The 14,366-nt window shown below is 45.4% G+C and overlaps 3 protein-coding genes across 3 annotated transcripts; 2 read left to right on the forward strand and 1 right to left on the reverse strand.

Annotated features, from left to right (window-relative positions):
* Window positions 1-5,402: 5,402 nt before the first annotated feature.
* On the reverse strand, window positions 5,403-5,968 carry LAJ45_02426 (uncharacterized protein; the record flags this gene model as incomplete). Its single annotated transcript, XM_046112017.1, has 4 exons — window positions 5,403-5,527; window positions 5,616-5,727; window positions 5,787-5,859; window positions 5,934-5,968. 4 exons carry the CDS (start codon window positions 5,966-5,968, stop codon window positions 5,403-5,405), a joined length of 345 nt encoding a protein of 114 aa, XP_045974917.1.
* A 1,777-nt stretch (window positions 5,969-7,745) lies between these two features.
* On the forward strand, window positions 7,746-11,165 carry LAJ45_02427 (uncharacterized protein; the record flags this gene model as incomplete). Its single annotated transcript, XM_046112018.1, has 6 exons — window positions 7,746-7,962; window positions 8,022-9,901; window positions 10,017-10,164; window positions 10,223-10,327; window positions 10,420-10,956; window positions 11,032-11,165. The coding sequence occupies 6 exons, from the start codon at window positions 7,746-7,748 to the stop codon at window positions 11,163-11,165; spliced, it is 3,021 nt and encodes a 1,006-aa protein (XP_045974918.1).
* Window positions 11,166-13,379: 2,214 nt separating this feature from the next.
* LAJ45_02428 (uncharacterized protein) lies at window positions 13,380-14,175 on the forward strand (the record flags this gene model as incomplete). Its single annotated transcript, XM_046112019.1, has 2 exons — window positions 13,380-13,874; window positions 13,990-14,175. 2 exons carry the CDS (start codon window positions 13,380-13,382, stop codon window positions 14,173-14,175), a joined length of 681 nt encoding a protein of 226 aa, XP_045974919.1.
* Window positions 14,176-14,366: the final 191 nt, after the last annotated feature.

The following is a 14,366-nucleotide window of genomic DNA, read 5'->3' on the forward strand; positions in this document are numbered from 1 at the left end:
TGGAACTGATGCGTAATTACTTTTCCTTTCTTATTTCCATTGTCAGGTTTCACGAGGTTGCTATAGAGGGCAAATTTAAGATATCGGGGGTTTCTCAAGCAAAAAAAAGACACCATTTTCCTCATTCTGTTTTGTATTATCACCCATCAATTCCTCTTTCAAGTCTTTTTGGGAGAAAAAACAAGCAGACTCGACAATCTTTCACGTGCCTTTCAATATCTTGTTTGCGTGAAACCTGTCATGTTTTGGGAATATGATGTTATCACCTTTGATTCCTTTTCTGTCGATCGAAACTCTGCATGCATTGTAATCCTTGTTTGTGGGAATGGTTATTATGTCTGCCCGGTGGTAGAGGGCTTGGGTTTTTTTTGTACTCTCGAGAAAAAAAATTGGGCTTTGGGAGGCTACGTTTTTTCTTCTTTTATTCTCCTCTACTACTTCTTTAGTTTCATCCCTTTCTTTGTTTTAACCCAGGGTATTCGGGGCGAATTCTGTATTTTTTTTCTCTTTCCTTTTCCTTTTCATTCTTTCATGTGCAACATAGTAAGGTCAGTGTGGTCAGGAATCCAGGTAATGGAATTGTCTGTCAAATGCGCTTTCCTTTTTCTCTTGTGCAATTCCTTGCTAATGCTTAGCTTGATGTTTTATGTTGAATTGCATGATTTGTAGTATAAAGTGATTTTGCGATCCATTATGATTGCATATTGTATTCAAGTGATGATAATGCCAGCTACCTTAAGCTTCCTTGTATCGTTGTACCTTGATTTGAGCTCTACGTATTAAGGATATAATACCATATGCATATTTTGCCTATATACTTGATGTTGCAGTTACACTTGCATCAACAAGCTTTGTCTTGGCCGTTCTACAGCAGCCGCTGTGGTTTGAAATAAAAAGTGCGAGATCTCGGTTCGATTTTAAGGTTAGGATTTAAGGTCTTGTGCTAACACGATTCTTGATTCAGGTGATATGTAGCATAGCGTACATGCAAGGTTACGCTTGAGTGATCTTAGTTGCACATGGGTTGGGCCAACGAGTGATAATTTGTGTTTATAACCTCACATTTCGTGACTAAGATTGATTGATTGATTAATTGATTCATAGCTAAGTAAGTATATGAAACATTCTCGTTACTATATTGATTCTCCCGCGTCTTTTCCCTCTTTTCGCCTTTGCGGAAATGATAATCCACTTCTCTTTCCACTTCTCTTTTCCACTTCTCTTTTCCACTCCTCTTTCCTGGCTGATCATGTGTCTCTTCCTCTGCGAATAATTGGTATACTCTGGTTGTCGAAGCCACGCTCGTAGTTTGTATATTCTCTTTTACTGACACCGAGGAGGTGCGTATTTGGTTGTTATAATTAGGGCAGATTGTAAGCCTTTTAACTTGGCTGAAATTACGTAGGTAAATAGGCTTTTTATAATGTCCCGGGAAGTATAATGTGCCCAATTTTTTTTACCCACTCATGGAGAACTCCGCTTAGGTACTTGTAGTTACTGTGAACTCAAATCTTTTAGAAATTTGATACACGCGCAGAGGGGGGGGCTTATATTCACTGATTGAATGCGATTGTGGTTAGTGGTATATTTTCTATAACTACTGGTTGTAGCTACATGGATATGAGATTGCGTCCTTCCTGGTATGGGCGTAGCTAGGCTTCAAGGTGGAAGAGTCCTAATCATCATTGCAAGCCATTTATATACATGTACACATATAGTTACATGTATGCATATTCGACTAGCTTGGCCAGGTGGTGCCTGCATTGAAAGCTCTGAAATAATTTGCTTGATCACAAATATAGCTGGGAAAATCCAAAAGCTTCTTTTTAGTAGGCAGGGGTAAACATATTAGCCAAGTTGGATTGGGTGGCGCCTTCATACATAGTGTTGAGACCCTGTATGATGTCATGGATAGCTGTATCTGATCACGAGCAGGGTAAGCATTGGATCTATAGTGTTAGAGATCTCTGTGCACGACGTTAGCTATAGCTATACTAGATGACGAGTAAACGACCACATGTAAATAATTAGTCCCCGATATAGCCATTTTTTTTTATTTTAAAAAAAAACCTTAGTCAAAAGATCTTCATCTGGATGTTAGAAACTAATCGTATAATTAAGCGCCATCATGTCTGAACATATTAGAAGTCTCGTTTGCTCAATAAGGCTAGAGAATTTGTAACCTGAAAAAAAAAAAAAACGTTAACCTGCGACCTATTCTAGATTGTTGAAAGAGGGGGGGATACTAGCCAGCCGAAAGGCTGTCTGAAGCCAAGTCTTTCAGATCCTAATTTTAAACGCATACTATGGGAATTCGAAGGCATTTACGAAAGAATGTCTAAGCCAATGACTAAGAAAGCCAATGATCGAGAGATCATGTTAACTACTAGTCTTGGCGCCAGCACCATTACTAACCGTAATAGTGAAACTTCACTGCATTGACGTACAGGTCGAAGCCACATTTCATCCATTTCCGTCCGTAAAACTGTAGTTTCTGAGATGGTGGATGTACCCCTTAGTGGTCTGTTCAGGCATCAATAATGCCCAGCATGTATACATGAGGGGATGTATTAAAGTTTGGTTTCAATGGATAACTCGCCACCGAGGCCAACATACGCTGGGCTTCTTAGACGCCAGTGCTAAGTGCAAGTTTTTGGTATGAAGATGTGGATGCACTAAGATTGGTAACTTGTAAGTACCGTCTGTTAAGCATGTATGATGTTATCCTAGCTAATGTCGTGCGTACAGACAGATAGCCAGTCGCGTTGAAATACCAGAAAGTCGTTTTTGACATAGTCCGTTGACATTGATAGGAGGTGTCCGTTAGTGTATCGGTTAACCAGTGTAGTCGTGTCTGTTTACAAAGAGAGCTGAATGGTCTGAGCGAGGGGATAATTGCTAGTTTTGATTGGGATGGTTATGGGCGCTGATTCCAAACAAACGGCCAATGTAAACCCACTATAATCATGTTGAGGGTTGAGGGTCAGTTGGTTGGTTGGTGGTTCGTTGATCGCTTGAGAGTTTCGAGGTAAACAGCAAGCCTCGACACGCCAATGGCCAATTGGGCCTTTAAAAACAAACTCAGTTAAATTGATGGAGGACTCGTCGTTGTATCCGTATTCCGGCGTCAGGTATGTGGTGCTAGTGTCGCAAGCTCTAGGTTGAGTATATGCAATACATGGTGAAGCTAGGAATCGCCCGTGCTATCTAGTTTTGTTTGTGAATAGATAGTGTTTACTAATAGACTATAGTATTTTGAACGTTGGTTTTAGCACACCCAGCAGTTCTTAATAAAGCTCGGCCCGGCCGGGTCCTGGGAAGTATCAATCCCTATTCTATACTCGTCTTAACGCATGTTCTTTGGAAGCGCATACGCATATGCCTCAACCTAACGCTGAAGTCCCGATCTTACTTACATACGTCCATAATATGGATAAGAACGTATTTGGTGCTCGAAGAAGATTAAAACTCCTATTTCCTAGGTCTATAATTAATATCATAGCACTGTTAGTGTTTGTATTTATCAAGATTTAGGGTCGAAAAAGATGTCAAGGCCGTGTAGGGCGGGCTGCGTGTGTGCGGATTTTTCCTTTGGGTGTTGCTTCTGGGACGGTTGTTGGAGCTAGGGGTTAGGCCATTACAAATTTCAATACGTTCGATATTTCTTCATGAACTCTTACTCGTCATCACAAGATCTAACTTGTTGTAGCTTTGATTGATTGATTGATTACTTCATTTGATACTTTTTGTAGCTTTAATTACGTTACTGTACTTAGTTTATTTGGTCAAAGTTAATTAAAATACATATATTGATGTTCTGGTCGATCTAGAAACATCCGCTAATACGGGTAAAATGGTATAATAAATCAGTAGATCTGACCATATGTGCTGATGAAGGTCGAGGTCCTTCTAAAGCAAATCCAATTCTCTGTACCTCTTCCATGAATGTAAGTGGTGATTGTGAGTAGGTTTACTTGTAATGGACTTCTGATTATACTACGAATTCTCACGAGAGGCTTAAACCTCATGTGTAATGGATGCTGTAGTGGAATTCGGCTACTAATACTCCTTTGATCTGGCCGCTGATTTCTTTGCGTCTCAGGATAAATACTATCTAGTGCGGTCTTAGCCTTTGTTAGATGGAGATGTGAGAGGAACGGACAGGACGAGAATGAAGAAGAGGAGAGAAGGGAACTAGGGTACGGGTGGGGGACGTTGTAAGATGCGGGAAACGAGGAATAGAATAAGAGGGGGCCCTGGGGCGTTCATTTCCTATGTCAGAAATATGTGAGAGGAGGCGGAGGAGAAGGGGCAGTTCAGGGGTATTGCCATAACTGTAAAGTTGTATGCAATTAATGAATTAAACAAAAAAAAAAAGCGGTCTTAGCCTACAGGTAAATCAGCTGCCATTCGCAAATGGCGAGGAGAGAGGCATCTATATCTATGGCCGTACGAGATTTTATTCGTGGTTTGCTTATGTTACTAGTGATGGCAGATGTTTCCTATTGCCAATGGACCAGAACAGCCATGAATTCTAGTATACACTGCCCAAAAATACAACAATTTAGGATTCTCTCAAGAGAGGAAACATATATATCATATCTGCGAATTTATCCATTAAGTGCATGACTCTCCCCATCTTATATGTGTGCGGAAAGTATGGGGGGGATCTGGCTAATTTTCGTTTGACTAAGATCAAATGCTGCCACTCATCGATTTTGTTTTTGTTTTATTGATTTTGTCTCGACATCTATATGAATTAGTTGGTACCATAAGCTGGGCCTGAGAAAAACAACAAAGAGAGGAATACTGGCCGGTACTAATGGTGTAAGATAATGTGCATGTATGTGAGTGGGAATATAGAAAGTTGATAGCAAAGGAAGCAAGTAGATCCGCGCCTCCACGTGCAACCCGCGGAAATGAGATTATGACAGACTCAATTTTTACTATAGGAAGTAGGATACCTTCATTTCTGGTATTGCAGTATTAGGCTGAACCTACAATCGTGCCTCAAATTTGAACTTCTGCCCGGATTGCGGTGCTGGGGAGGGAAAAGATTGATTCTCGGAAGAAGTTCCTTGGTAGTTTATCGAAAGAAACCCAGGTAGAGCATAGATGGACTAGTATCATATTCGGGAGGAGATGCTTGTGAATCTAATGGTGACATGTGCAGGCACTAGATGTTAGAGAGCACTGGGTAGGTCCAAAGTGCTTATATGATACAGAATCATACAAAACAATATAAAAAAAATAAATACATGTATTTACATCCCGTCTGATGGGTTCGCTAGAGAGAGCTGAAGGGTAAAGTGGAAAAAGAAAAGTCGAGAGACCATCTAACCCTATGGATAGTCTGCAAAACCAATGTGGATAAAGGTCCGAAGAGTGGTAAGACTGAGTAATCACATCTTCTTTTGCTCCTCTAAGATCTGTTGTTTTTGTCTCTCCAATTCCTCTCGTTGGCGCTTTTTGTTATCTATCAGGAGTTGGCGCTGTCTCTTGCTTTCTTCTTCAGCAACAACCCAGACTATATTATGACGTTAGTATCGAATTTCACCTTAAAAAGATGCGTGAATTAGGTAGAATAGCAGGAGAAAACTATCTGGGCAAAGTACCTGGCCTTTCATCCTTGGAATAAGCTTTAAGCCTAGTGATGAATTCTTCATGGTCCTTCAACCTCTGCTCGCGCCCTTCCAGAGATTTCTTTTGAAGTTCCGGGTTGTATTTCTGACGTGAACTCATGAGAACAGGCTCTGCACAAATTCTATCGAATAGAATAAAGATACCTTGAACAGTTCGTCCGGGTCAGGCTGGACCCACATAACCAGAGCAGGACCGCCGACACAGCAGACCACGCCACTACCCGTTGCGCTCTCTGTTAGCCAGGAAACCATTGGAAACATGTGGAATGGGCGCTGGGGTGATATGCATACACTCCGAGCATTTTTACCAATGTTATTCCGCGCATTGTTGCTTATGTCGTTGATGTTTGGCTGACAATTGAAATGAAGGACATGATGAGTGTGGTGGTTGAAGCTGCGCCACGATGGCGGGGTGCACAGCCACCAAGTGCGAAGGATCTTAGTTCTGGGAACCTATCATGCCTAGCGTGGTGCCAATGGAGGACATTGATTGGTACAAAGACACGAATCTCCGAACTCCTCATACGTACGCGCTATTAGGCGTCTAGAGTACGAAGTTGTTTTTTAATTGGGCGAAATCAAGGTATGCTCAATGATATGATCGATATTCCCTTTCCCAATCCTCAAATGATGGAGGTTCTATTCGAATCCTTTACCTGGAAAGGATAGCGACGTTGATTACGCCAGCTGAATTTTGGGCTAGTATGGAGTAGAAGCCACTGAAATTGGCGTCATGAAGCAGGTAATTTTGCTTACCCGAGTTCAGATATTTACCTCAAGAGCTAGTTTTTTGTTATTGGTGTAGCAATTGCAGAATTGTAGCGAGATAAAACGGCTTTAGGCTTTAGGATTATTTTTTCTTTACAGGAGTATTCTGTAAGATGTTTGGTTGCCTGGTTTTGTTCACACCTTATTCTGGTTGGGTAGAGTGTAATCTCTTGCGCCCTTGAATGAACATACCCACACGTTGATATCCAAGGGAAGAAACGTACTGCACGTGAAGCATGCATGCATATGGAATCATGGATGGAGTCCATCCCTGTAGGTTGTGCAGCCAGCACAGCATCCGTAGACTAATGATATCTCAGCCTAGGCAGGCTGAAATAATCCCAGGTTAAACGGGCAACTAGTTAGACTCCCCTAACCCTGATCCATATCACGACACCAGACCGCCATTAATGAAAGATGAAGGACAGGGGTTGGCTAAAACACTCTAGTTACAGAGCATCAAATGGTCCGGGTTTGGAAAAGCCACCATAGGTCTGCAGATGCCTGTAAGCTTAGATGACTTCACAAGAGCACTTCTCCATCTCAAACGAATAAAACACACAAGAAGCCTGACGATACACTTGCAGTCCTGGTAAGGGTTGCTCTCTCGTGGGTGATCCCCCGCAAACAAGGAGAAGGTTCTTACACACCTGGATAAAGGGGTATGGTGACCCCATATGAACGTAATGGACCTGCGTTATTGCATGTCCACGTGCAACATCTGGAAAAAACAATCAACTTCGTGCAGCAGTCTGCGATGCCAGATGCAGCCAAATTATCATTTATTTACCCTCCCCCTCAATTTTCCAGTTCAACAGTCTCTGGTAATTTTGATTTGGCGCAGAAAGAAATAAGTAGTACTAGACATCGGTTTTGGGGGTACCCGCTGAGCGCGAACCGAGACTTCACTACTCATTCACTTCACACTGCCGGCGCTGTAGCATAGCTTATTAACCTGGATCCAAACGAATTGCTAGGGGCCAAGCGCGGCAGTTTTCCATTCCGTATAGGCGCTGTGGGGAGCTGAGCATAAACTGCTAAAAAAAAACTCATACTTATAGCGAAAATCGCAAGGAAGGACCGAAGCCTGGTTTAACTGGGTGACGGCGGACCCTTTCGGAAAAATCAACTTTCGAAGGGGGAATATTAATACAAATCCAATAGTATTACCCAGTGCCTTGGATTTCTTTATACCTGCCTCACCCCACCGTCGCGCATTCTTTTCTAGGAAGGAGGTTGTCTTTACGTTTACTCCTTCAGTGTTGTTAGAAACTGTTCTTTCAACTTTTTAAACTTCGGCGCGCGAAACCCCACCCCTTCAGAGTATGAGCCATCATGTCCTATGAATCTCATAGTTATCGACAGCCTCAGCGGCCTCGCCAGGACGATTACTACAATGGCGAACAAATTCAGAAACATGCGCCACCAAGCATGAGGGGAGCTCCTCAACAGGGCCGTGGAATGCCGCGGTTTGCTAGTCAGCCAGCCGGTATGGGTGCTGGCTATAGAAGTGAGGGAGTGGATGAGGGTGGAAGAGATACTGGAGCACATAGTATGTTTCTATTCCGAGAGAAAATTTTGAGTTAAACTCTTTGGTAACCTCAGCATTAGCTCAAAAACCTCGACGCTCCCCAAGGAATGCTGATAGTGCGTTTCCGACATTTCCAAACTCAACTAAGCGAGCGATACCTGTACCACCTGGGTCTCTGCCTATTGATGATTCTATGCTGCTCATGAATCTTGAAGACAACGCCAGGAGTAAACCTATGCCTAGACAGCGGGGCCCTCCAGGTCCTCATGGGCATATTCCAAGAGCACAGACCATGGAGCCTGAAAGGATGCGGGGCAGGCCCCCACCAGCTAACTTTGCGCGGGGTGGAGGACAAGCCGGACAAGCTCCTCATGAAGAACTAAGACTACAGGGCCAGCGGGAGCCGCCTCCACATCAGAGGCTTCCACCTCCACGAGGAAACATGCCCGGGGCTGGGCCTAACGGGCGTGGTTTCCCACCTGGTCCTGGCAGACCACCTGTTCGACAAAACACTATGGGAGGCTATGGTCAAGGCCAAAATTTTCAGCACCAGAACCAAAGATATATGGATGATCGTGGCCATCCACAATCTGATCAGGGATATGGTAGACTTGACCCAGGATTTGGCCCACCGAAGAGAAGCGTGACGGCGCCCATTAACCCACAATATCAAAATCAAGGTCAATATCAAGCTCCGGAGGATTATTCTCAACATGATTATCAGCAGCAGCAACAACAACAATATGAACAGTCACCGCCACTGGCAGCAAAACCGCAGCAGCAATATACTGCTTATAATCCTGCACAGCATGGGAGTATTAACCCCCCTTCAGCTCCTCGAGTGGCAGCATATTCGCATCTCCAGCCGCCAATACAAGAAGAAGGATACAACAGAGAGAGCGTGGGTGCTCTGTTAGACTCATACTACTATTCTGAGCAAAGTGATGAGTATCAAGAAGGTGGGACAATGGATTATTATGGGGATCAATCCGGATATTCGATAGATCCCTATCAAAACGGCCAGAGCAACTATACACATAACCCTAGTTTTTCCCAACAGGCTCACCGGACTAGATCACAACCTGATTTGCGTGGCCAGACGCGCGGGGGACCAGCTCCGCCAATGCCCACGAATGCTTATGCAAATGGAAACCACTATCAGCACGGAGAACAGTACGACGGGGCTCACGAAATGCCTGTGGAGATGCAAGCAGATATCCCATCGGAAATGCCAGGGGACTTCCCCCCAGAAAAGCCTGTCGCAATGACCGCAAACGGGTTCCCACCAGCTCCTCCACAATCTAACATACCGATGATTTTGCGAGTTGGATCCCCCGTACCTACTCAACAGCAGCAAATACAGCCTTTCCCGCCACCACAGCAGCAAAACGCATTTCCACCACGGACAGCGTCAATGAAGTCTAATCCTACCCCAGTATCCGATGATGCACTCCCGTACCATCCGTCTCCAACGTCTACCCGGTTCTCATCAGATGTTCCAAGATTTTCGTCAGAGGGGCCACGGTTCTCGTCGGAGGCCCCGCGGTTCTCGTCGGACGCTCCACGGTTCTCATCGGATTCTACGAGACCTTCACACCCTGACAATTTACCAGCTCACCCGGTCCCAGTTCGACCAGGACTTCTTCAGCAGCAGGATAAATCGTCTCTTCCAGGCCATCCTCCACCGAGACGACAGTACTCACCCGAGGGTAATGGTGCCAAGGGTCGAAGAGGATCTGCGCCAGCGCCTATCACTCAATTTGACTTGAATCAGGCCCAACAGTCCGCAAGGGCAAACCCTGGTGATCAAAAGCTGCAGCTGCAGCTTGCGAAAAAGATGGTCGAGGCCGCATCTGTATTGGCGGATGAAGGTGGAAGAGCAGATGCAAAGACGACAAGGAAGAATAGGGAGAACTTCATTTTTGATGCTCATAAAATTATCAAAAAGCTTGCAAATTCGGTATGGATTTTCATTTTCATTTTTCACCCCCATCATTACTCGGGTTATGGGGATTATTGAGTTTTTGACTGACAAATTATGGTGCCTTTTTTTCCTTTGTTTTTATTAATTTTAGAGTCATCCTTATCCTGATGCGATGTTTTATCTTGCAGAATGTTATTGGGAAGGGATGTTGGGGTTGCAAATTGATCGCGAAAGAGCATTCAATCTTTATCAATCTGCAGCTAAGCTTAACCATGGTCCCTCTGCTTACAGGACTGCAGGCAAGTGATCCTTGGTTCCCTACTAGTCTCATGAGGCTAACCTTATTTTCCTGATTAGTATGCTGCGAGCTTGGAGCCGGAACAAAAAAGGATCCCCTGAAGTCAATTACATGGTATAAGAAAGCGTCTGCGCTCGGAGATACCGCAGCCATGTACAAGCTCGGTACGTATGCCGATATGCCGGAATGCCGGAAGCCGTTGAGGCATTTCCCCGGAATAATAGTGATGGAGACTAACGGTTATTTCCCCCAATAGGAATGATCATGCTGAAAGGACTTCTCGGCCAGACCCGAAATGGGCGTGAAGCAATTAACTGGCTTAAGAGAGCAGCGGACCAGGCCGATGAGAATAACCCCCATGCGTTGCACCAGCTGGCATTGATCTACGAGGAGGCTGATCCTAGCGATTTTGTCATCCCTGATCAAAATTACTCTCGCGAGCTGTTCATGAAGGCTGCTGAACTTGGGTACCCACCTTCGCAATTTAGGATGGGATGTGCTTTCGAGTACGGGGCTATGGGCTGCCCCATCGATCCCATGCAGAGTATTGCGTGGTATAGCCGTGCGGCAATGCAGGGCGAGGAGGAGAGTGCGATGGCATTGAGTGGGTGGTACTTGACTGGCGCAGAGGGTGTCATCCAACAGAGTGATACCGAAGCCTATTTATGGGCTAGAAAGGCTGCAGAACGGGGCTTGGCGAATGCTGAGTATGCATTGGGATACTTCACTGAGGTTGGGATCGGTGTCTCGGAGAACTTGGATGAAGCCAAGAGGTGGTACTTCAAAGCTGCTAGTAAGTATCATCTCTGATATCAGAGTGCCCCCCACCATTGTGTTGATTCGTGCCACTGACATATGGTAACCGCAGGTCAAAATCACGAGAAGGCAAAGCAGAGACTCCAAGAGCTCAAAAAGGGTGGCGCTGCTGTCCAGAAGTCTCGCGAAAGGCTATCCAGGTCAAATGTGAAGCACAAAGACGATGGTGAATGCATCATCATGTAAATAAATCCCCTTTGGAAGAGTAATTGGGTGACGAGTGATGAATCATGACGCAACCTAATCTCCCCATCATGACTTTCAATTTTTTCATTAGTGTTGTTATCTTTCTATCTCGTTTTTATTATTCCTTGTTGTCGGTGTTGTTTTTGTATGGTATGGGCGTCTGGGTTGATGTTGATTTCTTGGATGTATTACTACTACTCTTATGATACCATACTTTATTATCGATGGGCGCATGCTGATTTTCTCTGTTTTGGAATTGAGGTGGAAAGAAAAGTCAACATCTGAGTGGTACAGATCAATTGAACGATCACTTGTAATTATGTGCTGCCGTTCCATCAGTATTTCAGGTGGTGGATAACCGGATTATTCGTATGTGTTTTTTGAGTACTTTGATTCTAGGTATGCCTAGACAATATCGTTGAATCCTGCCACAAACAGAAAGATTTGGGCCCCAGCTTATGATGGGTTTTGCAATACCCAGCAATAAGTGAGCTTTTGTTAACTATCAATGGCACCACCTGTCCGGTCTTTTATCAACGCCCCCACCAGCTCTGAATTGACGGTGAGTTTACCTCTTGGTCTGATCTGACTGGGGTGCTAGTTCGGGCTTCTTAGAGACTGTAAGTATATTTAATGACAAGACGCAATACTATACTATTAGACCGGCGCCTTGTCGTTAAATTGGAGAACGAAACCTTGGGCATTGCATGTAGTACAAATCTCGAACGTCTCTGAACAGGTTGGCGATGGAGAGAAAAGAGAAGCATGGTTGGCTGTAATATGGTTTACCGGCTATATTGGCCACTCCATAAGATTGTTTGTGGTATCGATCGAGGTGGTGGTTTTGGTGGTATGCCATATATATGTTGGTGGTTGAAGGCGGCATTTGAGGGTGATGGTTCAGGATGCTTGACTGCAAAGACAAAGTATAAAGTTCAATAGCCGCGATGTTTTGAGCTCAAGACGCGCATGATGAAATCTCACACCAGCGCTACCTTTGTAGAGATTGACTGCGGGAGTGAAACCAAGTAGCAGGAGGATGTAGAAATAATCCTAGGTGGATTGAAGACTCCGACGTCATGATCAATGAATGAGGCACACTGTTCATAGATGCATGGCATACGCCTCCGCAAGCATTTGGCTCACAAAGTCTTGATAAGTACGTTTGCATGTTTCCAGTCAGCTCTGCATCAAAGAAATGTCTGAGATTTTTGTCCTAGAATCGATGCCGTGGATGTCGCTTACCGCGCGCTTTGCTTTATCTATCGGGTAGAGTGATCCGTCTGAACAGTGTTGTTGAAGGATGGTCGTGCTTATCCTTTTGAAAGCTGCTCTTATCTGCAATCAGCCTTGGCGTCCAATCCAAATTCTGACCCAGAACACACATGGGCGAGTGGTCTACCGGTTAGCACTCGCCTTCCGGATACACCGTGTGGTTGTGCCAAGTTGTACCTGTCGAAGGTCCATGGCTCAATCCAGGGGTGGGGGTTGTAGCCATGGGGGCTGCCATCAATGCGACCTTTTGTTCCTTTTGTGTACGAAAGAAGCAAATAAATATAAGGACTAGGGCAGTCAGTACCCCTCTTCTTTATGGCAGTTATTATAGGGAATAAATCAATCGGTGGTGACTGTGACCTGTCCGAACTTGTGCCAACACCTGTCACTACCATGGCGACATTTGTCCGGTCCGTGACTACATGTACATATATGACTGCTGCAGCTGAACTCTTTGCCGAGATCAGAATCTTGCAACTTAACCCTACATGTACCTTTTCAGCAGGTCGTAAGCTACTACACGCAATCAATGAATCATCATCATCATCATCATCAGCAGACCGCAAGGCCTAGGGGTGAGTGAGATCCCATGAAGAATATGTCAACCACCATCAAAAAAAAAAAAAAAAAAAAAAAAAAGCCTAGCTAAAATTCACAATACAAGATATCTGTTTCGCCGTTGTCTCCGCTAGTAAACTGCCATTCAAAAACTCCTAAGAGATGCAATATCCCACCATCCCCCAGACCGAGTGACAGTCCATGAACAACAGCGGCACAACTAAGGGTTAGGGGCCAACCGCTGCACCACACCGCACCGCACCGCAACGCAACCTCACCACTCTCACCACCCCCACCATCCCCGCCAAAATCCGAATTCCCCAAAACACCTCCTCCTACAAACAAACTCCCCCCCCCCCCCCCCAGATCAATTCACCAACCATGGGCTGGTTCTGGCCTGACGCCCAACCAAACGCTGACAAGAACAGCTCCGACCCCTTCCACCGCCTCGACCCCCAAGTCCGCGAGTTCCTCCTCCGCGAATCACCCCTCAAGCCCGCCCCCGCCCCCACCAACACCAGCACCACCAGCACCACCACCGCCCCCAAACCCGCAGACCCCACCACCCCAGAAGCAGACCCAAGAACAGCAACAGCGCCAACACCCTCCAAATACGGCGACCGCTACGCCGACATCTGGGCGCAGTACCAGCCGCCATCAACACAAGACGCGGCAAAGTCCGCGTCCGAGCAGCTCACCGACATCATCAAGGCGTACCAGTGGCGCAAGGGCGCGATCGGGCGCGCGGCGCTCGAGAACTGCGCGAACGAGCAGTGGGCGCTGCATGACTGCTACCGCAACGGCACGTTTGCGGAGCGCATGACGGCGTGCTCGGGGAAGAGTAGGAGACTGAATGAGTGCTATGTTAGTCAGGCGGTATGTTTTTCTCTCGTTCTCTGTGTGTTTTGTGGTGGTGGGGGAGTGAGCGGGAGTGGGGTTGGGATTGGGATTGTGAGAGAGGTGATTCTGAACTGTGGGTGGTGGCGGGTAGAACTTCTTGAGGGCGATGGGATACATGTCGGACTACAGCCGCGACCCGGCTGTCGACGAGAGGATCCAGATGCATGCCGATAAGCTGTACCAGGAGCAGGTCAAGCAGGACGAGATGGCGGCCGCGGCAAAGAAGGAGCCCTTCATCTCAGACCCGCCGTCATCAGAAGAAGAGAAGTCTCTATAACATGGGGCGTTAAATACTACTTTACTGGACATGAAACGAACAAACTAAAAAAGAAAAGATGTAATTTGTATCATATCAATTGTTTCCTCTATATATATTCCCCCTTTTTTTTTTCTTGCTCTGTTTTTTTTTTTTTTTTTTTTTAAATCTATATACATTCATAACGATCATTGGCGGCGGCGGATTGTACA

The sequence above is a fragment of the Morchella importuna genome (genome assembly GCF_003444635.1).
Source record: "Morchella importuna strain M04M26 chromosome Unknown Morimp01GS004, whole genome shotgun sequence".
Taxonomy (NCBI): Eukaryota; Fungi; Ascomycota; class Pezizomycetes; order Pezizales; family Morchellaceae; genus Morchella; species Morchella importuna.